Raw genomic sequence first — 27,966 nt, forward strand, 5'->3', positions numbered from 1 at the left:
GAATTTTAAAACTTAAAACCCAAAAGTAACAAAAATTAAGTTTAAGCGGTCACAATGAATATTGCATTGAAGCGGACCGAAATACACAGGTCAAGAGCTTTGAGCTACCGTGGGTGAATAACACTTCCGGTGCAGTGCGCATGCATCAGAAAAGTAGAGAATCAAGGTGTGATATTATTTTTATGTAAAAAGATCTTTGATGTGTTGTTGATATCTGGAATATAATGTAGGTAAGTATTATAATTCTTTATTTTTTGTACAATTATATTTAAAAATTATGTCATGTTAAGGAATTAGTCGAAGTAACCTTGAAATTCTAGGGCATTTAAGATGTATACATGCACATGAAGAATCTATGGCTACTGTTCAGCTGTTATTTTCCATGAAAGACCTCTTTGAATGTACCGATTTATCAGCATTAATTTATACTGGAATAAATTGTCATAATCATCGAATTTGATTAAAGATTTGAAATGATATTTGAATGTAAAATAGATAAAATGCCCATTTTAAAAAGAATTACTTCATTTATAGGTATGTCATTTTTCTTAAGAAATTTACACATGGGAAATTGTTCTTTTAAGAGAGAGAGAGAGAGAGAGAGAGAGAATCAAATTGTGAAATCATGGAGCTGGAACATGAGCTCACTGCAGTTTATTAATCAAAGTCAGACAATTTCATCTCTTTTTTAAGTTCATGCTGCAGTGTAATGTGGTTAACTACGTTAGAATTTAATCACCCTCCACGTAACAAGTAATTGAATTTCTGTTTGTTTGATATTTTATTGTTGACAAACAAACAGTTAATATGTCTTGGGGGAAGGGGGGAGGGAGAGAAAGAGAGAGATGGAGATGGGGGGCCTGCACCTTGCTGTTTTGTGATACAAATATACCGTATGTTCAATATGAACGAATAGTGGAATGAATGTGACTATGAGATTAGGGATTAATGAGAGCAGATAAAATTACATTATTTGATTATCTTGTAGCAGTAAACAACTCAGACATGTCACTTTTAGTTGAAGTGATCAGCCTGTTTATTTTGCACTGTTCCAAAAATCATTAAGGGCTGTAGCCAAGGCCAGACTTTCATAATATTTAATCATCCTCACTGACAGGTTTGCATAAAAAAAACATGAACACGGCAAATGGTTTTCAATGACAGACTTAGTTTTATTTATAATCATGATGTAATCATGTTTGCTTCTGAAGATCCTGATGAGATAACTGCATCTTGAAACTGAAGGTTTTATGACTAAACATAGAACATATTGCATGCTGATCTAAAACATAAATAGTGAATGTGGAAATATATGTATTGTATTTACATGTATAATCTTTATAGCACTATGGATTTGTCTGTTTAATCATTTATTGTACCTGTGCACGATATGCGTTATTACAGTTTTCCAAAAAGATTTGTATAATCACAGTAGGAGTAATTTGATAAGAAGAGAAGAGACAGATTGCTTACATGGCTCAACTGTCTTAAACTGAATTAACTCTGAAGTTGTTGATATATTTATTAATTAAAGTTTCATTTATGTGGCCAGGAAGGGGGGGGGGGGAATGTAATTTGTACATTTTTCAGAGATTCCTGTATGATATGCAAGAGCTATTTTTGATTACTGATATTTCCATTACGGTTATTACATGGTATGATGTGTAAGGTTAGAGCTCTTTTTTAAAGACACAAGACATCGGGTATAAGAGATTTATGGTATGTTATGTAAGAGATACTGTAATGTTGATGTACCATAAACTACATGCTATGATATAGCAATGTCAAAGTGATGCTAAACATGATTGACGGAAGATTTTGTGAGGTTAGTTCAATTTTCAAAACAAGATGGATGGAGAATTTCCTGTTTGATTCTATTTCATGTTGTGCTGTTGATACTATCATGACTAGCCTAATGTAAAATAACGAAGTATCATTTGACAGCATGATGCATCAAAAGATTTCTAGAACTCTGCAACTGAAATCTTTAGCGGCTTACTCACATGATGCAAATGTGTTTCATAGCAATGTATTTTCCTAATATTCACCACTTTTTGTTTTAAACTATGTAGAATAATGTGTTTGCTGAAATTCCCACAAGATATTATGAAACCTAGTGCCATTATCATTTCTGCTATCTGATGCATGGAGTGGACCCATGGGATTGTACTTAGTGATGTTTGGATGTGTTTCTTCTGACTTGTAAAACAAAACAGATGTCTGTGGTCGCCTTCCTATGAAATAAGTGATAAAGATTCTTTGAGCATGTCCTAGCTGTCTACCAGGCATGTCTGTCTCTCTCAGATCACCAAAACCATCTCCCTGTCGTTGACTAATTTTTGCCAGCATTATCAGGAATATAACAAGCCATTTATTTGCCATGAAGGAAAAAAAAAACCCTCGCTATTGACAGTAGTACTTATCTTTACTCCCCATGGAAGAACCCAGAGATAAATTCTTGCAGTGCATTGAAATTAATTATGATATGCCAAATCTGGTGTAATAGAGGATCCCAGAGTATTCAGCAGATAGTGATTGCAGTCTTACCACAGATCTTTGTGAGGGATTCTTGTTGTATTGACTCTGCCATGAATTTTACTTCACATTTAAACTTTAATGGTTCTAAGATTTATTTTTAGTGCTTCTTCGGGGATGGGCTGGAATGCACATGAAACAAAGATCTTTTTCTTCTGAATTTTTCACGCATGATTGAGCTGGCTTGATTAAAGTACTGTGACATATGAAGAAAAAATAAATCAGTAGATATTAGAGCCCACATTAGAAACATGCAGGAACTAAAGACTGGTGGAGGGTTATCAGTCGTGTAAATCTTATCTTCTGAAGCTGAAAGGAGGGCTGCATTTATAGGAATGGATACATTCTGGTAAGCTTCCTCCATTCAACAATATTGAGCTTATAGAAAGGGAAACAATGAATGAGTGTGATTGCCTGAAGGCCTGTAACAAGGAGAGATCCCTCTCAGTCAAAGTTAAGTTGACCTTGTCTATAATGAGAGCTTTTCAGTTCTGCTTACATCTACACATAAGTAATCTGTAAGTGCTTCCTTTCTGGGGTTATCAACAAGAAAACAAGCTTAATACAGATATGTTTGACAAGTCATTTTAGCTCATCTGGAAAGTGGTTGTGACTAGTAGTGTCGAAATTGTCCTCCGAATCTTAGGATGCTTATATTGTTATGTACCAAGCATGGTTTATGGAGAGGGGGTATGTCTTGTATAGCGTACTAGAAACTCCTACACTTGTTTTGATGTGCATTTGTGGTGTTGTATGACTATGGTACTTGTATTTTTTGCATTTAATACATGTACTTGATTCATAGAAAGTTTCAGACAAGTGCATACTACGTATGGCTGCTACATGTATTATGTGCCCCTCATGCACCTCAAATTCTTATATATATATGTTTAATATACGTCAAAAGTATTATATTGCTGTTGGAAATTTAATTGTGTCATCTTTTTCTGACCTCGACCTTTCCAATGACCTTGACTTCATCATCCCTTAATACTTGTTATTGTAATTTCCCTTTTACTTGACTACAGTTTTATTGACATGAACTTAGAATGCTAACTTAGAATTTAATTTTTTGATTTACTTCTTAAGATTGTTGATAATTTATGTGTTTTTTACCTAAATTATCTGCAAGGTACAGCAAAACTTGTCAAAGTACACACAGGTATATAGCGAAATCTCAGATATGATAAAGTTTTGTGGAGTCCCCGGCAAGATTCTTAGCAAATCCCAACAATTTTTTTACGGCTATAACGAAATCGGTTATAATGAATGTATGGATAAGCAAACTGATTTTTGAGTCCTGTTAACATAGAAAATAATGAAATTTACACTTTTTACTGTGAATTGTTTTAAAATCATTTTAAAACTTAACAATACTGATTGACACAAATGTCTGAAATAATTTTATCCACAAAAGTCCTTCAATTTTTCAACTGATTATCTTAGGTTTAGAGAGAAAGTTTTTTATTTTATGCTTATATATACGCAACATTGATAGTGATGCATGTACCGAATTCATTACAAATTTGGTATGCATGCAGATACAATGAATTACGAATATAGCGAAGTAAATGAAATCCTCTTGTACATACGACTTCGCTATAGTCAAGTTTATACTGTATATGAGGGATATGAGTACTGTATATTGACATGGTGAGCACTGTAGCCATTGTCTCAAAGAACAATCAGGAAATGAATAAGATGTTAGTGCAAACTTCAAAGTACAGATAAAAGTTCTCGAACAAAGGTCATCTTGTAACTTCTTCCTCGTTTCTTAGATTCAACCTTTTGAAGTAAGATTTTAAAAATACTTTTTTTACGTGATCATTATTTCATTCTTAATGGCTATGGTAAGTCTCAAACTTGCATGATTTTGTTTCTTATCAGTTTTGCAACAACATAAAAATGTTGAGAAGTACATATGTTGAATATTAAAGGCATACAGGTCTCAGAGTTAAGTGTTTGTGTAAGTATGTGCATGTAGATGTATAATGTAGGTGTTTTGGTGGGTGTGTTTTGTGCATATGTCACTGTGATACGGATCTGGCAGTTTTGAATTTTTATTGAGATCTACTTTCGTCAATTAAGCCCACTGACCAGTAGCGGCAGCCATTATCAGACTGCTGTCGGACCAAAACTAGTGATAACGTCTGATGTATAAATCTTAAAAATGAGTCAGAAAACTTGGTATCTATTTTACTCAGCAGCAACCAAAGAGAGGGTGTCTTGAAATTTTGCCCTATATTGTTACTTTGGATAAAGTATGAAGTTGAGCCTTGTTGTTTTAAATGTAAATTGAATGTCTTAGTGTAAGAGATGATCGTAAGACTGTGGCAGTGGAAGTGCTGGTGGTGACCTATTCCGGAGTTTTCTAAGTGCTGCATTGGTAAGGGTCATGTGGTGTAAATTGTCTGTGGAGTTTGCTTTAAAATGTTAGTCAAGTGGTTGATATTCACATCAAATTGAGAAAGACGCATCACAGATTAATTAGTGGAGGACAGTGCTTTTGTAATGATTTTTATTAAATTAAGCCTTTCTTAAAAAAAAAAAAACCACCATTTTTTAATAACGACTTCCCAGTCTTCCTGATTTTTGTTGTGATTGCAATATTTTTTAAATTTGATTAGAAAAAGATCTGTCAGTTGTCATTTGATGTCAATTCAGGTAGAATTAATTTGATATGAAGATTTACTACAAGTTCAAGATAAATATCAAGGTCATTGCTTTAACAAGGCAGACCAAGGACACCTCACAGTGGTTGATGATGATATTTTAATCGAAAGTTCATGGTCAAATTGATTGTTGGAGATTTATCTGTCTTGTTTGCTATCCAATAATTTACTGCATGAGAAATAAAAGTAGAATGTGTAGAAAAGCATATCCGTGATATTGATAGTAAATTTTTTTTTCATAGGTAAATGACCAGAGCCCTCCTTCAAGATGGATGGTGTGATGTGCATGACAGTGTTAATGCTGATCATTGTGTATAACAATGGTCCTTATACATCTGCAACCTCTATTACAAAGGAATTACCAAACCCCCACCCCAAATATGGATTCACGGCCATGTCAAAATATGATCACGATACGATCATTCTTGGTGGAACAAACTACTTGTATAGAATATATATGAATGATTTAGAAAAAGAGGTTGAAACCAGTATTGGACCAAGACTAGACAATCCGTTGTGCTACAATCTAGATAATGACCAGTGTATCAAGAATCCGTACGACAGTTATATAAAAGCCCTGCTCATTAACAATAATAAGAGGCAGCAACGGGATGAAATCATCATCTGTACAAGTCTGTTTCAGGGCAGCTGTGGCAAGCGAAATATCACCACATTGGAACTGTTGCCCGGTTATAGTGACTCATCTGGACATAGAGAACCAGTGGTGGCCAACAACAAATTGGCCTCCACCGTGGCTTTTCTGGCCCCGGGACCAAGCCTAAATGGAACTACCCCATCCACAGCCATGTACGTGGGGGCCTCGTGGACCAACACTGGACTGAGGGCCATCAGAGGCCTTGTGCCCCCATTTAGCAGCAGAAAGACGGAGAACTTTTCTTTCACATATGAGGATGTATCTACCAAGTCAAACACAATGGTGGATGACATAACTAGGGATTCCTTTCCAATTCGATACATCTACGGATTCGCTTCTGGGAATTTTAGCTACATTGGGACCATCCAGAAGCCTAGCGTTGTAGCTGAAAACTTTGTTTCTAAGTTGATACGAGTGTGTCTCTTTGATAAGCATTTTTATTCCTATGCAGAAGCGGAACTAAAGTGTGAATTCAATGGGAAGACGTTGAACTTATTACAAGCCGCTACAGTAAGCAAACCAGGTAAGCACCTAGCTGCTACCCTTGGCATATCTAAAGACGAGGATGTCCTGTTTGGAATGTTTGGATTTGGAAACCCAAATGACCCCATGAACAACAATAATGAATCCGCTATGTGTATCTATCCGATTAGGAAAGTCAAACAAGTGTTTACTCTAAACATCAAGACCTGTTTTAAGGGCACAGGAAGAACTGGTCCTGAACATATCTCCTCTCCCAGGAATTGCCAGTCAACAGTAAGTAGTTGATATGCAGCTAAATCAAAAAGCGATGGAGCAAGATTCCAATATCAAAAGAATACTGTTATGTAATTTTGCATTTCTGTACCTCTCTTCTTCTGTTCATTATTTCTAATGCAGATTTCATGCTTGTTTTTGTGTGTTATCAAGGCAAGAAATCTTTGTCCTGATGATTTCTTTGTCCAGAGAATAATGATTTCAATCATAATTTTTCATATTTTCCATTTTGTAATGGAATGAATTTCAAGAAATACTGATTGAAATAAACAAAAAGGAAGGAAGATTCCTGTAGTGGGTTGATAATTTTCAAACATGTTCTGGGGTTTTTTTCCAGCCTTTTGACATTGATGATGATTACTGTGGGAAATACGACTTCAACACTCCCATCAACGGCCCAGAGTCGGTGAAAGCATCGCGGGCCATCGGGATTAACACCAGCGCCTCCTCCCTGATCGTGACCACCACCCACGCCGGCTACACCGTGGCGTTCATAGGAACAAGGACCGGACATATAAAGAAGGTGAGACACACCACTTTCCTGACTTTTCCCATGCAGCACTCTGGGATAGGAAAGATGTTCACGAGACCGGTCTGATAAAAATAGCAAATAGATGGAATATTTCTCATGGTATATAGTACTGAGGTTTTAAAATGCAAGGAAAACGCAGAGTGTTGAAATATTCTGTTATTGAAAATAATTTCCAGCATCTTGCACATTTCTTGACATTTAAAAAAAAATATATCCTCTTTTAGTTATATAAATGGCAGAATTGATTAGTTACTGGGGCAGGGATGTGCAATATGACAAGTATGAAATAAGATAGCTGTTCTAGACTTCTAACTTTTATGCAATTGATGTATTGTAGGTTTCAATTGAGTCTAGTGCCATTGCGAATGAATATGATGATGTTGCGGTAGATCCGGGATTTCCCATCCTAAAAGACATGTTCTTTGATGAGGATGAACGACATCTCTATGTCTTGACTCCAAATAAGGTAAGCTAGGCAATACAGTGGAATCAGGCCATCATTATGTGTATCATTGTTTTTCCCTAACCTTACCTTTTACATTAGGTTGCTTAAAAAGGCTTTTGGAGTATATGGTTTGAAAAAATATCAAAACACTACATGTTTTGTCCCATGATTTATTTGCAACAAACACTTGAAAATGTTTTAATAAACAATGTTTTTATTTAAATTAGAGTTTGATTTCATAAAATGTTAGCTTAAAATGGAAAAAGATATTGGTTCAGTCACTTCGATTGAATTGGATCAGTTGCATAAAGGGAATTAAAGATATTTATTGCTTGGCATCATCTAGGGATGAAGACTTTTGTCAACAGATTTAGTGTTTAATCATTAGCCATACATGAATTTGCCATAGAATCATCATTTTCATGGTTAATGAATGTTCTTTGATTTTGTGTTTACCAATTACTTATTAAATTAACATCCCCCTCTATTTTGGCACGTGTATAAGATTAAGAATGGTTTTTTTTTATGCCTTATTGCCTAAAAAGAACATCTTTTCCCTTACATTGTATACCCACAAGCCAGTAATATTTCAACTGCTCCCCCCCCCCCCCCCCCCCCCCAAAAAAAAAAAAATTAAATGATATTCCAAAGAATTTTAGATTTTATCTGAAATACAATATCTGGTAGTGATTTTGGAATTAGGATATTAATCTAGATCAGTTTAAGAAGTCAACCTTGTATAGATTTTTTTTGATGGTCATGGCTGAAATGTGAGGAGACTGTAATATCAGTGGTACTGTCATTTAATGCTCTGTTTGTGTAGTTCATGCCACCAATTATTGTAGGCAGAATGGGAGAGAGTAGATTACCATCATAAACAAAAAGTTATCTTGTGAAAGTTGGGCTTTTTCATGATTTCATTTTGACTTGATTTATTTTTTATTTTCGCCATCAAGATGAAAAGCCATTCCAAAAATATATTAGATATGATTTATTTTTCCTCAGTACTTGATAAATTCAGCATATTCAAAACAGCCTTGACATTTAAAGCTAATAAGAGGGGTTTTTTAAAAGTTGTTTTGAAAGAGCTTGATTCTGGTTAAGAAGCTGAAATGAAAAGCTGATTGCTGTGGGGAGCATTAGCAGACAATTTACATGGTAATGTTCAATTTGTATGTGATGAGAGTAGGCAAAGCTGAAACAAGGGGCTGTGATTGTCTGAGTTCACATTGATAGAGTGAGTGTGATAACAGCTCACATGTTGCTCACATGTTGATGGAAATGTCAGAATAAAAAAAATTATGTCTATATCAATATGTAGTAAATGATAATAGCCACTTACTGAACAGAAATTATGTAGAGTCTTAAGTAATTGATGGAATACCCAGGTAGCATTCTTAGAGTATAGTGTTATTATATGTGACTAGCCAAATTATACACTGGTTTGTCATGAGCCGATTTAGAGGAGATGTTGGGGGGGGGGGGGGGTCAGAAATAGGCCTTGGAACCCCCTCCCCCCCTTCCCCCCCAACACCCAAGGCAAACAAAATTTTCGGTCAGACCACAGAAAAATTTCTCAATTCACACACACATATATATATATGAATGTTGTAAAACAGTCTGTGATGATTTTTTTGGGTGTCCATTCATTTTAGTTATTTCTAGGTGTCACTCAAAGTTCTGATTTTTATTTCACAGTTGGTGAAGATGGTGGTCCAGAACTGCAGTCAGTACACGACGTGTGAGGATTGTAAAGGGGCCAACGACACGTACTGTGGATGGTGCTCGCTGGCTAACAAGTAAGACCATGTCCCATTCATAGTCCAATAAGGGGTTGCTTAGAGACTTGTGATCGGCAATCAGTTAAAAATTGTAATCGGTTTCAGTTCTTAATTGGAAAACACAAACTTGATGATTGATTGCTCATTATTACTGACACACGAAACGCGCTTCTCAGTTTTAGATAATAATTTCCTAGATAGATTATTTCTTCTTTGTTTGCATTTAAAACTGCACACAGTTAATGCCCAAAATTCAGGGTGCAGTATCGGGCTATTTTTCGAGTCAATATATAGTAAATTATATATCAAAATAGAAAAATATTATACCGGTATATAATTTTTGAATAACAGTAGTCAATAAAAGCATTTGAATGTTTGGGGAGGGGAATATAAGGATTTTTTTTTATTGTATTATTTATCAAATCTAAAAAAGGTCATATATATCAATTTTATAAACGCTTGACACTTGTGATTGTTTCATCAGGACACTAAGTAATTTTGTAATTGTGTTTTTCCTTCTATAATAATTATATAGTGATTAAATTTCCGCTATTGTCATTTTCTTATAAGTGTCCTCTTAATTTCTAATTGTAACAATTATTATAATAATATGATGTCAAGAACCATAGTTAAATAATCAGAAAATCCCAACGTAGTGTGTATATCCAGCCACTATCTGCTAATCATGGCCAGACAGTGCGTGGGGCTGTCAGATAGACACAGACAGCTGGCAAAGTGTTTTAAAGCCATCAAAGTTCATCCAATATAGATTCTAGGCCTATAGAGTTTCTGAGGATAATCCCCATTGTTTGATTCATTGCTGCCACTAAATGTCAAGTTCATCAGTACAGCACAGCTGACTGGAAGGCTAGACCATTGTTTATCACAATAGGTCAGGGACATTGCTCCCATCATGTTTAATGCCCAAGACCTAAAGGTGTCTGTCATTCTCTAATATGATCAAAAATTCATTTTCACACATATGTATATATGTATATTTTTTTTTTCACGTAACAGCCCATACTATTGACTTATCTCAGTAACTTAACCTCAGCTGCTGGTTTCTAGATGTGCAGTACCATATGACATGTTTGCCGAGCCATGCATCATTTACCTCTTGTTTGCCAATTATTGGCATTCACACTGTTGATAATGCACTTTTACAAAGCTCTGCGCTGAGCCCTTCAGTCATCTGATGTGAACTGTTTACATTGCTCAACCTCCCAAGTATTAAAGCAGGAAAACACAGATAAGGTCATTAAGATAACTGCCATCCGTCTGAGGATTCATTAGGCTCTAATTACTAAACAGGGGCTGAGAAGGAGAACTTTTGTTTTAGTGTGGGACGGGGTAGGATTGGTGTGGTGTCCTCACTGGCTAAGGCCTCTGAATTAGTAAGGTTGCCGTGTCTGGGCAGGCTTTAGAATACCGACAGAGATCTCCAGAACGTGTGATATCTGTCAAAACATATTTGAGTGCTGAATCTATTAATGTCATGCTGCTTTGAAACAGTTGCCATGGAAATAAAGACAGATTACTGATTACAAAGAGAAAAAAATTGAAATAAGTTGTACAGCTTCTATGATTAGCCCCCTCATCCCACAAAGATGCTCCATAAATAAGAGAACAATGGCAGGCATTCAGTGGGAGCTTCCTGGGTCTGAGTGACACAGAGCAGAGCCCGCCACGACTTGTGATTTCTGACAAGCTTTGTAGCCTGGTCACAGATGGCTTCTGTAGATTTCATGCAGTGAAAACTATTCCTAAGATCTGCATTGTCTGGGGGTGGTTTTTATTAGCCTGGCATTACAAGACTTTGGGAAATACCAGGGAATGTTACAAAATCATAATTGTTGGTGTGTAATTTGAGATACATGTCGGTTCTGGATGTAGAAATGCAGGAAAACTTTTCATTGAAGTCTGATGTATCAAGGCCCCCACATTAAAATAGCTACCACCGTTGAAACTTTTTTGTATGCTATAAGATGCATGAAGTCGATATATGTTAAGTGTACTTACTGTATTTCCAGGCATAAAGGTTGACACTATCTTTTTTCCAAGCTATCATGTTTCAGAATTACAGATTAACTATTAATAAAAATTTCAGTTGGCATGGAATCTTGTATGTGAAGGAAAACACTATTACAATTAAAGATTGTGATGTAAAATTCTCTCATTTGAAATTTTTTTTAATCCACCGGTACTTTTGTTTTAGCACAGTTGACTGCTAGGATAGCATGTCATTAAATCAGGCATATACTTTTTTTTGGACACAAATTAAGTCTAAATTTCATGTCATTTCATCAGAAACACTTCAATAATTGTGCTTGATGTATCAGTTGTCGGTGTTATTTTCGGCCAATCAAAATGGCAGATGTTATGACAAATTAAGGCTCCCGAGTTGATAATTTAGAGTTTTGTGACATCATTATCACAATTATATTTTGGTCTCTGTCTTAGTCTTACTTTCCTGGCTTCCGTTGTAGGTGTACCCTGGCCCAGGAGTGTTTGGAGTACAACTCGCCCCTGAAGTGGATGGGGTACAATGGGGAAACCTGTACCAAAATCACCCATGTATACCCGGACAAAATACAGAAGGACAACAAACTGGCAAAAACTACCACAGTAAGAACCAGCCCAAATTTTCTCTGATTGATAGAAAATTTGCAGGAAGATGAAATGGGGAGGGGATATATTTTTGTTTTCTTTTTTTATGGGGGGATGGGGATGGAGGGATGGGAGATAAACTGTGACATTACTTTTCCTTTTGTTTTAGTTGACGTTAAATATATCCAACCTCCCAACCTACATGGGAACTTACAAATGTGCTTTCCATGGCTATGGGAAGACAATTGAAACTGCAGCCAACAGAACCAGTCCCAACGTGGTGAAATGTGACACTCCGGTGCCTAATGAACTGCCTCCGTTTCCTACAGGAACAGGTATGTCCCCCGTCTGATGTATGGGCCTGTCTCCCTCTGACAGCTCATTGATTACAGATGTCAGCCCTTTGATTGGTTCATTAATTGGCTTAGAGGGCTTTGAATTCCAACATGCTGATAGCTCTGTTGTCAATCGGCTCTTTTTATGCTTATCATTAATGATAGGAGCTGAGAGAAAATGTGTTTATACAAGTATTTTACAGGAGGAATTATTAAGTGATGAACACAGTATATGTTAGATTAAATGTACAATATTTGAGTTTAAAAATGTCTATGATACCGGTATCAGTTGTGTTGTTTTAACTTGATAGCATTCCAAGAGTTTTTTTATAAACTGTTCCTTATGACAGTGCTTTTATCTTTTGGTGCTTAATGAAGCTATCTAGACAAGTCCGAGTGTATTCAGTAGGATCTGCAATGATGACGCATCATGTTGGGGCTGCGAGAGGTCATTTCTCCGCGACCTCTCTTGGCAGCGAGATTTCATTCACTAGAGAATTCACATATCAGAGATGCCTGCCGTGATATTTGTAACACAAATGACTTAATGCATAGCATTGATCACTATCAGCAATATTTGCCTTGATTAATGATAATTTAATGGAGAATGACTCAGATTTGATATCGCATCTGAGAATTATGTCACTGGAAAAAAGAAATTGGAAGTTACGTCTGTCGTATTTCTGTATTAATTTTCCACAGCAGTACCCAACATAAAGCACACTTGATATAATAAATGTCAATGAAAGTGGTAGCCATGATGTTAGGGAGATTTATACTGGCGACCACCACTCTGTATCAAATGATCACCGGCCTGCAGAGAATATAATTCAATAATAAATAAAAAATGAAAACCATATAATCATGTTGATTTGATTGTGTTTTATTTTCATTACAGACCACATCACAATGAGATTATCGGTGGTGATCATGGAACTTGACTTTGTGTCGGCCAACTTCACGTTCTTTGACTGTGAGGTTCACACCAAGCACTCGTAAGTGTTAGTGGCGTCACACCCCCAGAACCCAGGGTTCAGTCTCTTAGTGGCGTCACACCCCCAGAACCCAGGGTTCAGTCTCTTAGTGGCGTCACACCCCCAGAACTCAGGGTTCAGTCTCTTAGTGTGAGGGTTGTTAGGGGTGGAGTATTCGGGAAATAAAAGGGTTGCTCCACTAAATGCAGATGCAAAACTTTAGTTTCTGAGGCTGTCAGACTTGAATTTATTGAAAAAGATTAAATTTTATTTTTCATGTTTTTTAGTAAAACATACAAGTTGACATTAAACATAGAACTTTTTTATTTTGGCAAAAATTTTGTAGAACTATTGCCTAATTCCAAAATTAATTGAAATTATGAAATGGTTTGTTTTTGTTGGACCAACATCTAGTAATCGGGGTTTGTAAAAATGATGAGCTAAAATTTTAAGAAAAATCTTGAGCTTGATGTCATTAATTAAGAGACAAGTTTATGTTTTACCTTTGTATGTAGAGATATTCATTGGTGTTTAAATTATTTGCCTGAACAATAATGTACAGTACTGTATAAATCTTTAGGAATGAACTTTCTCACATTCTGAAGTGACAGATATTTTTTGCATGTTTGTCCCTATGTTACAGCTGCTACAGGTGCACCTCCAGCGTGTTTAACTGCACCTGGTGCATCAAGAACCACCTGTGTACCCACTACCCGGTGATGGACTGTAGCACCAAGGACGACTTCATAGCCGGACAGAACGTAAGTTAATACACACAGTTATCTTCTAGCCTTTAGTTATCTTGGTACAGTAAGACCCCTGAAATACACTCTGGATGAAACATTAAATCAAGGTTGGACTGTGTAAATGTTAGTGCTGAGAGTGGCAGTGATTTTAGCCCTGTGTAATTTGGCTTTGACAGAGCGCTGGGATGACAGTTCCCCACGACAGCGGACCTAACTCATGTCCCAGTATCGATCCCAGCAAGCGGCAGAACCTACTGGTGCCATCAGGGACCGAGAAAATCATCTCCCTCAGCCTCAAGAAACTGAAGGTAAGGATAACAAGTGTCGGCCGGGACAATTAAAGTTAATTTACAGTAGAACATGTTGTTGAAGGGAAGCTGTAAACAGACATCTGTTCACAATTAAGTGGTACTACAGACCCCGTAATCAATTCCCAGGGAGGGCCCTGTCATGGGATATAGGAGAGATTAAATCAATGTGAATGCTCTGGGTGGCGCTGTTTGTACATGCATAATCAAATATGGCAGTTTCTAAACAGATTACCTGGTTCATCTTGTTTTCCTTGCAAACAATGGTTCAGCCTCTAATGCATCCTTTATATAGCCCTCAAGATATAAAGCAATCACCATGTCTGTATCTGCTCCAGAGATAATTAGAAATTAGACAAACATTGAGTGTTCAAACTAGAGACAAAGGTTCTCCATAACATGTAAAAGATGTGTCATTGGTAGTTTGATGAAGATCAAAGTCAAATCCCTTGATTCTTTTTGAACTTTGAGAAAATATTTTTTTGGGGGGGGGGGGGGGTGGCATTATTGCTTTAAGAACAGTTCTTATTTGGCTTCTGTCATAAAATGGCTACTGAATTTGGCTATGATAACAGCTGATCTGATAACTATTCTTATTCATGAGTAACTGTTATCCATTTATGTCATTAGAAAACAGATATCCATCAAAATGATATTAATGCTGATTGAGATTAGCAAATAGGGGAATGATTGGATTTAACAATGAGGGGGAAACTCAGCCACCATTGCATGTTTCTTTGAGAAAGTTTTAGTAGGAGCTGCTATTTGACTTTCATGTAATTTCAGTTGTCATGTAATTCTGATTTCATTTTTATTCTCAATAAGAATTTCTCATGTTGTAAAAACTTCGATTTTGCAGCCATACCAAAAGCCAATACGTTGTGCATTTGCATTTAACTCGCAGACAGAGCCCCAGGGAGAGATAGCCAACATGGTGGATATGGGAGTGGTGGTGATCATCAAATGTAAACAGACCAGGGTAAGTGCACACCATTAATGATCATCAAATGTAAACAGACCAGGGTAAGTGCACACCATTAATGATCATCAAATGTAAACAGACCAGGGCCACTGACACCATTAACTCTACAGTCCAGCATTCTGTCTTATCGTTGGCCCGATGGTCTTTAGAATCATGATTCTTCTCCCTGTTTTAGTTCTTTTATCCTGGAGACTCGGAGAGCTACAATGTGCCGTTGAAGATACTTTGGGGTGATCAATATCCCAAACCACTGGACAATCCCCATAATGTACAAGGTAAAATCATTAAATCATAGTCTTTCCCAGCTGTTGAAGGATATTTTAAGCTTAGAAGTTTACGTTGATGAAAATTTTATGATTATCATTTTCAGTTATAATGTACAAGTGTGAGAACATGGCCAGTAGTTGTGGTGAATGCCTGACCCAGAATGAGGCCTACTCCTGTGGGTGGTGTAAGAAATCCAACCAGTGCAGCCTACAGTCATCCTGTACCTCCCCCAACAGCTGGCTACCAAACACCGAAAACTGTCCCAACCCCAGAATCACCAGGGTAAGTCACTCGGGAATTGTAAATTGTTTACATGGATCCTCGTACTACATGTTTTATTTACTAGAAAAAAATTATTCTAAGGTCAACATAACATGATTGATGTAAATTCTATTTGGATAATTATATGGGTAAACATACTCTGTGTAACATTTTTTGTGTACATGTTATTAAGGTAAGAATATCCTCTTAATCTGTTTTCAGATTTATCCCTTGTTTGGACCAAAGAAGGGCGGGACCTTACTGACCATTGAGGGGATAGATCTGGGCAAATCTTACGAGGACATAGTCAGCAATGTGGATATAGCAGGTGTTCAGTGCTCACCCATCCGCATGGAATACGTCGAGTCCAAAAAGTGAGTCAGAGGTCCATTTGGCATGGGGAATTCATTGAATAATTTTGCTATGCATATGTGAATGTAAATGTGATTCAATAGCAGCTTATATTGGGTTGTTCAATCTCCATTGTCTGTGTGTTTCCAGGATTGTGTGCACGACTGGTACGTACTACGGTCAGGAGGAGAAGAAGACGGACCAGGTTCGGGTGACGGTGGCACTGAAGCTCACCGCTACCTCCAAGGAGGAGTTCACCTACGTGGTGAGTACATCACAGAGTTTGAGTCGGTTGTTCTGTTGGAGTTGCCCATTACATTTAATGGAAATACATGTACTTTATTCCTTAACTTGCAAGAATTCCAAAGTTCTGTAAACTAAAAAAAAAATGACGCAAAATGTACTTTGTTAAGAATAAATTTTCATTTAGTGAAATAGTACCGAGTTAAAAAGATAGCAAGTGAGTTATTTTTTTTTCTTAATGCAACATAATTGTCATGTTTGCTCCATTTTAATCCAGGACCCAGAAATAACTGACATCACACCCACCCAGGGACCCAAGTCTGGAGGAACTAGGGTCACCATTTTTGGGAAGTACCTAAATGCAGGGACCGTCAGGAAAGCCTGCTTTGGCAATGAAACATTTGAGTGCAAGCTCATTGAGGAAAGGTATTGGCAAAAGGAAACCAGAATTCAATTTTTTATATTGCCAAAAGCTGATCAATCTCAAAAAATTTTATGTGCTATGGTTACATTAGTTTTTGTGAGCATCACATATTTGGTGTATATGCATGTATAGTGAAAATAACAGTTTCAAGGGCTCGTGGATTTGTTGCCAATGACACTATTTGTGCAATATGCTATTAGATATTACAATTCAATGTTCACGTCAACTATGCTATGCCAATAAACTTGCTAAAGTTCTTAAACAACTCAGTAGTGGGTCATAAGTTGCGTTAAAACAAGTCAGCACACAAAGGGTTAACAAGGAAATCCATGAAAATTGGTATTCAACTAATATTTGTAAAACCAGAGTAGTACCGGTATTTTTTGTACACTATGATTATTACACTTGATTCTATGCAATTTAATATCTGTGTAGGGTATTTAAAGATTGTACTTTATACTTTAACAATGAAATTTTAGAGCGAGTGTGTTCTATCAGAGTTTGTTTATAGTATGGACTGTGTTTTAGATTGATCACTGATCTTCCTTGTTGTTGTTCTCCAGCACGTTCAGCTCCCGAGTGACCTGTGTGACGGCCCCCTCAAACAGCGTGTTCACCACCGCCTCGCTCTACATGGACTTTGACAAACAGAGAGTCAACAGTTACTTCACCTACCGCTACGTGCAGGATCCCAATGTCACCGAGGTCAACAGGCGGATCTCTTTTGTCAGGTGAGATGGGGCTTTTAAATGTGAAACGGGGAAAATGGTTGTGTGTTAAAAAATATTGAAATTAAAACCAATATACCGTCTTTAATGCATCAACAGCAGAGTGTAATAGTGACAATATAGAACCATTTTAACAAGACCTTAGACTTTCAGTAGGACGTAGTTATCTATTTCTTGCATCAAAACAAGTTAAAAATGATGCGGTTACAAGCGGAATTTGCACCGATTGCGTAGTCTTAGCTCAAAAGCCAGACAAATCTTGTTGATTTCAGAGAGCTATGGCTTAGTGGCTGACAATGAAATAGACAAGCCTATGTCACATTGCTGTGTAACACAACTACCCAAAGTCCAAGCTCTTGTTAAAATGATTCTACATTAAACAAAAATGATAAGAATTTTATGAATAATTGGGTTGAATTTTGGTTACATAGTGGAGGATTGAAAGTTCTAGTCCAAGGGAATGGATTTATACCTATCCAGAATTCCTCGCCCAAAATGGTCTTTTACAGAAGCAATCCCAACCAGGCAGTAACAGCTTACTATGGGGTAGGTCATCTCATCACACACAGTTTCTCTATGTTCTGCTTTCAGCCAAATTTATGTTTGGAAAGAATATAAGGAAAGTTTTGACGTGTGTATTTGTTGGTTTTAGGAATGTTTGGTCCTGAATGATGTGACCATGGAGTGCAGCACCCCCCAGGTAGAGCCGTCCATGGTCACCAAGCAACCCAACACCCCAGACAAGGCGGGCGTGGCCTTCGGATTTGTCATTGACAACGTCCAAAATATCCGTAACTTCAGTGCCACTCACGACGTGTTCTTCCAGATTTGTGCAGATCCAGAAATCAGCGTCTTCCCTAACGACAAAATCAAGTCCTTCCAACGGAAGAGCAATGAATATTTAACTATCAGTGTAAGTATTTCTGTATGAACATTTACAACATAGTAATTTCCTACTTGTATCTTGGCATTAAATTATTTTATCTCGCTTCCAATTTATTAGTAACATAGTTTTCTTAAGTTTGAGTATTCTTTTTATTACCACTGTCACTGCTCATTGGCTGATGTTTGTCTTACAGGGAATAAACCTAGATCAGCTTCGCCTGGAAAAAGATGATGTGGTGATTAAAATTGGCAAAAGTGAGTGTAATATCACCTCCACAGGGAGACAGCTGACCTGTCGACCCCCAAGGGAACCTCCCTCCCCAATGAAGAGTGGACGCTACCCGGAAGTGGAGGTAAGTCACACGGTGGGGTCAGTGAATGAACCATTGGGCACAGGAAGATCCCTGACAATCAAATGTGTATTCTACATATTTATTGTTGATCTGAAATGCCTGTATATATTTGGTCATATCAGTGAAATAATCCTTGGTGTAGTGTATCATCAGGTTTTCATTCAGTATACAATGTTTTTTAGAATTCTCCTTGTATTATGAAAATTATATCGAAAATTATACTCCATCAGCAGAAATCAATGTAACATGTAGCCAATAATTGCCTAAGTTTTTTTTATGTGTATCTACAGACTAAAGATTTCTTTATTTCTGTTACCACAGGTGACCATCGGTAAAAACCTGACGTTCTTTGTGGGCTTCCTGAAGTATGAGGAGACAGAGCTGGCCCTGCCCTTGGAGTACATCATCATGATCAGCGTGGGGGGCGGGGTCCTGATCCTGTCCGTCATCGTCGTCATCATCATGTACAGGATGAAGAGCAAGAAGAACAACAGCATGATGAGGAAGATGCAGATACAGATGGATAACTTAGAGTCCAAGGTGGCCAAGGAATGTAAAGAAGGTAAGACTCCGTGATGCACTAAGAAATCCTCCCGACCAAGATCTCTTGAGCTAGAGGACAGGCTAGTCTTGCCAATTGACTTCTTTGTGAATTATTGTAAAATTTGATGCAATAAGTAATGCAAGGATCATAAGATGAGTTCAGCTTCATAAATTGAACCCGCAACACCATATTTTAACCTTATGTTTTAATTAGAGCATGCAAATTCTTTATCTAGGTAAATACAGAGCTGTTCGGTACTTAAGTTAAACATTTCTATTAATCCTATAAATTTCAGCCTTTGTGGTACTGCAGACAGACATTGACCAGCTGATGAACGACTACATGTCTGGTAACAACGCCATTCCTTTCTGGGACTACCGCACCTACTGTATGAGGGTCCTGTTCCCTCAGGATGGTGACACTAATCACCCAGTCATCAAAGACCTGGAGGTCAGTGGCTTAACTTTGTTTTCTACAGATACTTTTGTTTCAACCAATCACATAGTCAGTGTTTCAGAAGCTATGCTATGGCAATTTTTGGGGACCTTTTCCTTCTGATATCCAAGGGGTTCATAGTATGTAATATTTAGGGGGAAATAGGGGGCATAATTGATGAACAATCAATGAACAAACATGTAAAATTAGAATCCTGATTCTCCTTTTCTTTAATGAAACATTTGTTGTCATTGGTTTGGAATGGGGAACTACATATGTTTGATAGTCAAACCTGTCTTGTCCTTGATTAGGTGGATTACGCTAGGCGAGATAATGTGGAGAAAGGACTGAAGCTGTTCTCTCAGCTGATGAGCAACAAGACATTCCTGTTGATCTTTGTGCGCACACTGGAGGGACACAAACAGTTCAAGATGAGGGACCGGGTCAATGTAGCCTCCCTCGTCTCTGTGGCCCTGCAGACCAAGATGGAGTATGCCACCGAGTAAGTCAGGACTTAAACCTCACGCTTTAACCATGTCCTTGGGTCATAAAACTTAGACAAGCTCAATTTTGATTTCAGTGTTACTTTTCCAATAGGAATATGTAGTGGAAAAGTGAGAATGAGCTAAAAAAATAAAAAAGAACTTATCTAAGTGTTATGGCCACAGGGTCTGGCCGCGATTGATTTGCAGAATTCAAAATAGTTACAGTAAAACACGGTTATAGCAAACACGCTTATAATGAATTGACGCTTACAGCGAAGTGAATTTCATTCCCCAAGTCTCTATTTCATGTTGTAAACTTGACGGATATAACGAATTACGCTTATAACGAAGTTAACTTACCCATCCCTGGGACCTCGTTATAAGCGTGTTTTATTGTAATTGTTTGCTTACATTCATTTACTGTGTTTAAGTACCTTTCTTGTAAATTATGTGTATTTTTGAAAATGAGCAGTGTGTTTATAAATAGATTGTAAGTATTTACAATTACAAGTATGCTTATTTCTTTTAACAGTATTCTGAAAACGTTATTAGCAGAGCTTATAGAGAAATCTGTGGATGGTAAAAATCACCCCAAACTACTGCTAAGAAGGTAACAAACTCTCCATGTGAAAACAAAAACAAATGCAAAATACTTGAGGCCTCTGTTGTGTGACTTGTACCTACCAGTAATTGTGTTTATTCATTGCGTTTCTAGAACGGAGTCTGTGGCAGAGAAGATGCTAACAAATTGGTTTACATTTCTACTGTACAAGTTCCTAAAGGTAAAGTTTCAGTTTTCATCTTCTCGTGTTCAGTGATAATTCCTGGCGGTAAGAGTTAGTCATTGATTGTGGGCGGTGCTGTATTGTAGGACTGTGCCGGTGAGCCTCTGTTCCTCCTGTATCAAGCCATGAAGAAACAAGTGTCTAAGGGACCAGTAGACTTAGTGACCAGTGAGGCCAGGTTCTCCCTCAGTGAAGATAAACTTATCCGACAGCAGCTTGACTACCAACAGATGGTACAGCAACGATCCATTTCTCCTTCATTTTTAAAGATTTCCTGATCTATAATCATTGACAAGTCCATTGACAAATTGATTGTTTGCAATCTGCTTTTGCAGGAAATATTTGTGACAGACCTGCACGAGTTCTCATCGCCCATTCCGGTGCGGGTGTTGGATTGTGACACCATATCTCAAGTGAAGGAAAAGATCCTGGACGTTCTGTACAAACACGTCCCACACAGCAGTCGCCCCGTCAAAGACGACGTCGACTTAGGTATGTCACTGCTAATGAAAAAAAGGGAATAACAGTAATGAATAATGATGGTTTATAGGGAAGTTGAAATATGTATATTATTCATTATCATCCACATGTTAAGAAATGCATCAAATCATGCATATGCTTTTCTTTTAATGTTTTGGTCTGCAGTTTCGAATGTACAATATATATAAGGTTTTCATGATTATTTAAAAAAAAACGTATACAAGAGGAATTGCTATGGTGTATAGAGAGAGAGATGAGAGGAATACCTTTATTTTGTGACCTTTATTTCATATTGTCTTTCATTTGAAAAAAAGATTTTAAGAGCCATTGAGTATAAGTCAAGGATAGGGTTAATGGTATGTGGCTCTTTTATAAGAGAATGTTACATTATAATGATGTTGATTTTTTTCTCTCTATAAAGGCCATTGTTTTAACTTTGTGTGTGTGTCTTGAGTGTATGATGATAGAAATCATGCTTGGAGGAAAAGACATTCAAAGGTTCCTGTAGTGTATCTAGTGTCAAATAGGGGCGATGATAGTGTGTTCTAGTGTAGAAAGTTACTATACTTATCTTGGTGTTGACAAAAACTAACATATGGTGGTATAGTGTGTGCTTTGAAACAAAATATTTGTAAAATCAATACAGACTGCTTTAACGATCATGGGTGGTTATGTCTCTAATTTCTTGGCTTTGACGGGCTCCTTTTGGTACTGCTAGTCTGAAAGTAGAGAATCAGAGTTAGACTCTAGTACTAGTACAATGTAGACTGCTAATGCTAATGTTTGACAGATAGTTGATAATAGCAGAGATATGTTTGAGACCCAGTGATTGAATACTGTTGATTAACTTGCCAACCGCTTTCCTTTGTTTCCTTTCACGATTATTTAAACTGATTTCTCTGTCTCTCTCTTATCTAACTGTGATCTCTGTAACTGCATGGCTTAATCATCATCGTCCTCATTTCACTTCATCATCATCATCATCATCCAAGCAGGTGCTCTATCAGTGAGAGTGGGTTAATGTTTTACCGTTGGTTTACAGTTTTGTATGATAAATCTGCTCATACCGCAGAGTGGGCCAATGGGAACAAAGGGAGTCGGCTGATTCTTCAGGACGACGATTCCACGACTCGAGTGGAGGGGGAGTATAAACGCCTGAATACCCTCAGTCACTACAAGGTCAGTCTTCATCTACACATAGACACAGTAGCTGTCTGAAATTATGCTATGCATTAAAATAAAATCAGGATCGGAGTTGATAGGTTAATAAATTCAATTTATTGCAGGTTCCAAATGAAGCTTTAATGTCTCTGGTGGAGAAGCAGCCACCATCTTATAACAATCTGTCGCTGACAAACTCAGAAAAATCCAATAGGTTCTATGGTGAGTAGTCTCTACAATGATGAGTCTGGGATTTATTTAATTAATGAGATGCCAAGTGGATATTGGATGTGGGAATTTCATTTACTGTACATCCAGCTTTTATTCTATTTTTGGTGGTAGAGTTTTGTACACAAATGTATATTACAGTATATTATGTATGACCAAATAAAACAGCACACAGGCATCGGCAGCATTTTATTGACTCCATCACGGAGAAGGTTGGTGAAGAATCCGCCAGGCTGAGTATCTTCTCTTTGATTGATTGTTTTGAATCCATTTCAGTTCCAGAGAAATTTCAGCCACATCACACCAGAACTTCCTCTTTTCAACGAACTCTGTCACCACAAGGTGTTCATATTGAAGGTTTAGAAAACTATGGTGTAAAATATTACCATTTAGTAAGTACCCACTTGTCAGCCATGTTTCATTTAGATTTTGTTCTTGTTTGCAGAAAATGTCCCGTTTTATACCAGAAGTCCAACACTAAATCGCTCTATAACCCCTCAAGATGTTCATATTGAGCTTGATAATTATGGGGTGAAATATTATCACTTAGTAAGTAAATGCTTAGGTAGACATTCTCAGTTGACACCACTAACTTGTCTGTGATCTTTCATTGTAATCGATCCTAACTCAACTCACCTTATTTTCTCACCCCACACCTGTACCTGTGGTCTTGAGAATGGCTTGAAAGGCGCTCACAATGCTTCAAGTACAGAACTGTAGTGTTCAATAAAACTGGCTAGTCTCTCTCTCTCCAGCTATGGGAAATGGGATCTCACTTTTTCTAGTTTTTAAACAAATTATCCTCCAAAATTCCTCAGAAGTTATATGTTACGTAGTGTGATAGTCATTTGAATGAACTTGATTAATAGAGTGTCACTGCTAACTCTTTGTCAATACTTGCTTGTTAATCATGTAACATGCTGTTTCTGAAATTTTTTGGTGAGTTTGTAAAATCCTGTTATTATAAAGCTACGGACATTTTTTCAAAGGTAAAACCACATGACAGTGATCCGACAGGTGACGGGAATCGGGGAAGTAAGATGGTATCGGAAATCTACCTCACACGACTGTTGGCCACCAAAGTAAGTAAAGCCAGGGGAACAGAAATGTTCAGTATGGTAATGAGGGAATTGTTTTGGTGTTATGAATTTTTATGTCTTCCTGTAAACTTTTATTTTGTATTGTTAAAAATAAATTTAAAATCCTCCATCTCAGTTGTGGATTAAGAGTGAACCAAATCAACTGTTGATTTTATAATGAGCAAGTCTGTATGTAAAGTATGACTTAAGAATATGGCAATCTGATTAGAGTCAGATCCTCGATACTCCTGTTTATATGGTATGCCTTGTAGTGACATCACATAAACAGGAGCATCATGGACCTGATTTCAATCAGATCGAGAATACGGAAGATTTGCACAGTTTTGTGTGTATGAAACTGTTGTGTCCATCATATCATATGTTACTGTAAACGTATAACATTTGGCAGTGCATTCTATTTACTGCTCATGGCTGAATGTGGCTTTTGTTAAATCAAGTACTTCACTAAATGCCATGCATATAAGAATCGTCCCTTTCAGGAATATGCTAATTCAAATCCACGCCAACCTTTTCAAAAACTAATTTCTGCCAAACATCATACACGGCAAATATATTAGGTTTACAGTAATTGTTTCATGAGATACAGTGTTGTACAGTGTTGTTTCTGGTGTCTGTCAGGGTACACTACAGCAGTATGTGGATGATCTGTTTGAGAGGATCTTCAGCACCGCCCACCGCGGCACTGTGCTGCCTCTGGCCATTAAGTACATGTTTGACTTCCTGGACGACCAAGCTCTTCTGCACAACATAATGGACACGGAAGTCGTCCACACCTGGAAATCCAACAGGTAACCTCTTCTTGTCAAGGATAGATATAGCTATCTACAGGTATCATGTTACTCCCCCTGACATTGTCTAGTGCATTCCAACAAGTGCGATATATATTTACATGGATTTACAAATATTAACAATTTTCAACAATTGTCTATTATCATGTAAAACTTTAAATGTAAAACCCATATATATATGTAAGGTTGATAGATCATTTCAAGCACTGTAGATACCTGATTAAACACAAGGAATTAATATCCATGTAAATCGCAAGATGCACATCTCGATAAAAAAAGAAATCTACAGTAAGTCAATTCAACCAAACAGGGTCACAGATGACTTAAAATTTCATGTTAGCGTTTCCTTCCTTTGTCTTTATTAATGGCACACTAGTCGGCAAGAAAGTGCCCATTTCCTGCAGCACCAATCTTACATTTGTTCTGTCTTTTATCATTGCAGTCTTCCTCTGAGGTTTTGGGTGAACGTCATTAAAAATCCAAATTTTGTGTTTGACATTTATAAATCCAACATTGTGGATTCGTGTCTTTCTGTGGTTGCTCAAACTTTCATGGATAGTTGTTCAATGAGTGAACATAGACTTGGAATTAATTCTCCATCAAGTAAACTGCTGTATGCCAAAGATATCCCGAAATACAAGAAATGGGTGGAGCGTTATTACCAAGACATCAAAATGATGCCGGCCATCAGCGATCAGGATATGACGGCACTGCTGACGGATGAGTCCAGGGTATGTAGCCTCTCCCCTCAGTCTTCTCTCTAATTTCTGTCAAAAATCTTTTTGTGGAGGTCTAAAATTGCAGCTTTTAGTTTTTAGTTTCTTTATTATTGAATGTGTATGAGTACCGGGTATGTGATATTAAAATTTGAAAATGAATATTTACAGCAACATGCTGATGATTTCAACACAACGGCAGCCCTCTATGAACTGTACAAGTATATTCAGCAGTACTACGAGGATGTAAGTACAAGAATCTGACATCCACTTGTTAGGGATCTGTCACTAATGCATGGTTAGATGGAGCAAGACATGGCAAATTTTTTACACGTCAAGTTTCACAGAAGTGTATACTTCATTGTTAAGAGATATTTGAGTGCACTCTATTGTATATGTACCGGTATCTACATGGCAATTACTGACTAGTAAATGTTTTATTCAACAGATCTTGGCAGCCCTCGAAGAGGATGAGTTTGCCAAGAAGAACCGACTGACTTACAAATTAGAACAAGTTAGAGCTGCAATGGAATCAGAAGTGTACTGTTGAATCTGACTCTAGATTTGTTGAGAGTTCAAACACCGAGTTAGACTCGCAGTTGGACCCATAAACTGCTGAATTGAAGCGCTTAGACTTGCCATGACTGCTGGTTGTCATCTGCTACTTTTACTTTCTCTTTAAATTCTAACTTAGAAAGCTGTGTGCCATATCTAAATAAAAAAAAATAAAGAAACTTAATATGATAAATCTCAACCATGGGAGAACCTGCTGTTAGTTAATATTTTTTTGCTGATTTATATGTAGTTTTTAGGAAATTTTATCCATATGTATTTTGATAATATTTTACAAAGCTTTAAATGTGCACTTCTGTTAAGATCTGAGTATATCCTCAATCATTTTAAGCCAATGTAAACATCAGATTTGCCAATGTGGACTGTCTATGCAGCTCGTGCTGTTGCTTTTTGCTATTTTTAGATGTGTATATTTGTGCCAAAGTACATATGAATGGTTGATCATTTCATCTCTCATCCGGCGTATAAAAGTGGTTCATATATTTTTTTCGTCATTTATATCAATGTGTGATACAATATTGCTCATGTTGTATATATAAAGAACAATGTTGTTTTTCTTTTTTTTAAAAACCAAAATGCTCTCCACAGAAGGAAATATCCACTGTTGTATGGTTATAGTTTCAACAGATTTATATATAATGCTCAAAAAGACTTGAGAGTGTGGTTGTCACTGGTTACCTTATCACTGTGGGGTTATGACAAGTTGTGATCACTCATTGTTAGAACATGTCCCTTTTATCTAGTGTTACGCTGTTTAAAGGTTTCCTGAACAGTCAGGCATTACTTGTTTATGATTATACATAGCTGGGTTTTGTTTTTTTTTTACTTTTAGTAATTGTGTTTCATTTACACAAAGAAGAAATCATTTCATTTCCACCACCTAACTTCAAAATATATCTTTTCTTTTTTTTTTTTTTTTTCAAATATTGCATTTTCCTCCCACCTGATATCGATTTTCTGTATTGTTTTTGAAAACTTCGAGTTGAAGTACTACTTGTGTTTTAATTTTGTCTTGAACTATGTCTGTTGCTGAAATGTCTAAATAATGTTCTTTTTATTCCAAGCTTTTTTTTTTTGTGTAAAGATTGTAGAAATGGCAGCTGGAGTCAATTTTCGATGCATTGCTGTTTTTTATATGATCAATCTATGTTCAAACATGAATTGTAGTCCTGATAATAGTCATTTTCATAGATTGTAGATATTATTTAATAGATTCATTACTTTTTACCCCTATTGGACGAAAAATTATATATATATATATTATATATATTTAAAATTTTAAAGAATTTATGAAATATTTAAGATGCGTACACATTATTTTAAAAAAGAGGTTTAAAATCATGAAGTGGGTGTGAAGAAGTTTCATCCATTATATATGTACATATATTTGAATGTGTGTTGATTGTGTCATTTTTAATTAACACTGTAGGCCTTAATTTGATTTTGATTTAACAAGAGTTTTAAACATGTGAATATTTCATGCATGCCTTGATTTTTCTTTTTTAAGGAAAAACATAAAGCTTACATTTGTCACAATATTGATGATCTAGTATTAAGTGGAGAGAGTCTTGAAGTGTGAGGAGATGAGAGAAGGGACCAGGGCTGTGTAGCTAACCCGCCCCCACCGTGTGGTCACTTCATTGTGAGTGTGTATTTGTGTGCGATAGGCTGACAGGCAGTGCAGTGTAGACGTAGAGAGAGGGATCGTTTGTTCATGGTGCTGAGCACTGTAGGTTGTTCTGTCCTAGATTTTTACCTTTTTACTAGTGCATGTAGTTCTACATAATATATATTAAACAACATTCTGGATATAAAAGCTGAACATGTGGAC

The 27,966-nt window shown here is 36.9% G+C and overlaps 1 protein-coding gene across 5 annotated transcripts; it reads left to right on the top strand.

Moving 5' to 3' along the window:
• Positions 1–73: 73 nt before the first annotated feature.
• LOC128158666 (plexin-A4-like) lies at positions 74–27,963 on the top strand. 5 transcript variants are annotated; one of them, XM_052821604.1, is made up of 35 exons: positions 74–230; positions 5,450–6,618; positions 6,956–7,141; positions 7,488–7,616; positions 9,294–9,394; positions 11,863–12,001; positions 12,153–12,318; positions 13,217–13,313; positions 13,936–14,053; positions 14,215–14,346; positions 15,206–15,325; positions 15,504–15,603; positions 15,699–15,877; positions 16,079–16,230; positions 16,358–16,472; positions 16,728–16,876; positions 17,438–17,605; positions 18,034–18,148; positions 18,255–18,515; positions 18,682–18,840; positions 19,162–19,402; positions 19,680–19,834; positions 20,131–20,321; positions 20,837–20,914; positions 21,020–21,086; positions 21,176–21,322; positions 21,425–21,581; positions 22,612–22,748; positions 22,856–22,952; positions 23,235–23,350; positions 23,948–24,040; positions 24,677–24,846; positions 25,289–25,577; positions 25,734–25,808; positions 26,011–27,963. In XM_052821604.1, the coding sequence occupies exons 2-35, from the start codon at positions 5,476–5,478 to the stop codon at positions 26,110–26,112; spliced, it is 5,844 nt and encodes a 1,947-aa protein (XP_052677564.1). In that variant the 5' UTR covers positions 74–230; positions 5,450–5,475; the 3' UTR covers positions 26,113–27,963. The 5 variants fall into 5 exon arrangements, with proteins under 5 accessions (XP_052677564.1, XP_052677566.1, XP_052677567.1 ...); XM_052821606.1 differs by lacking the exon at positions 23,235–23,350 and adding an exon at positions 23,404–23,507; XM_052821607.1 differs by having other exon boundaries at positions 22,642–22,748.
• The last annotated feature ends 3 nt before the right edge of the window (positions 27,964–27,966 follow it).

This window comes from Crassostrea angulata, chromosome 8, assembly GCF_025612915.1.
Source record: "Crassostrea angulata isolate pt1a10 chromosome 8, ASM2561291v2, whole genome shotgun sequence".
Lineage (NCBI taxonomy): Eukaryota > Metazoa > Mollusca > Bivalvia > Ostreida > Ostreidae > Magallana > Magallana angulata.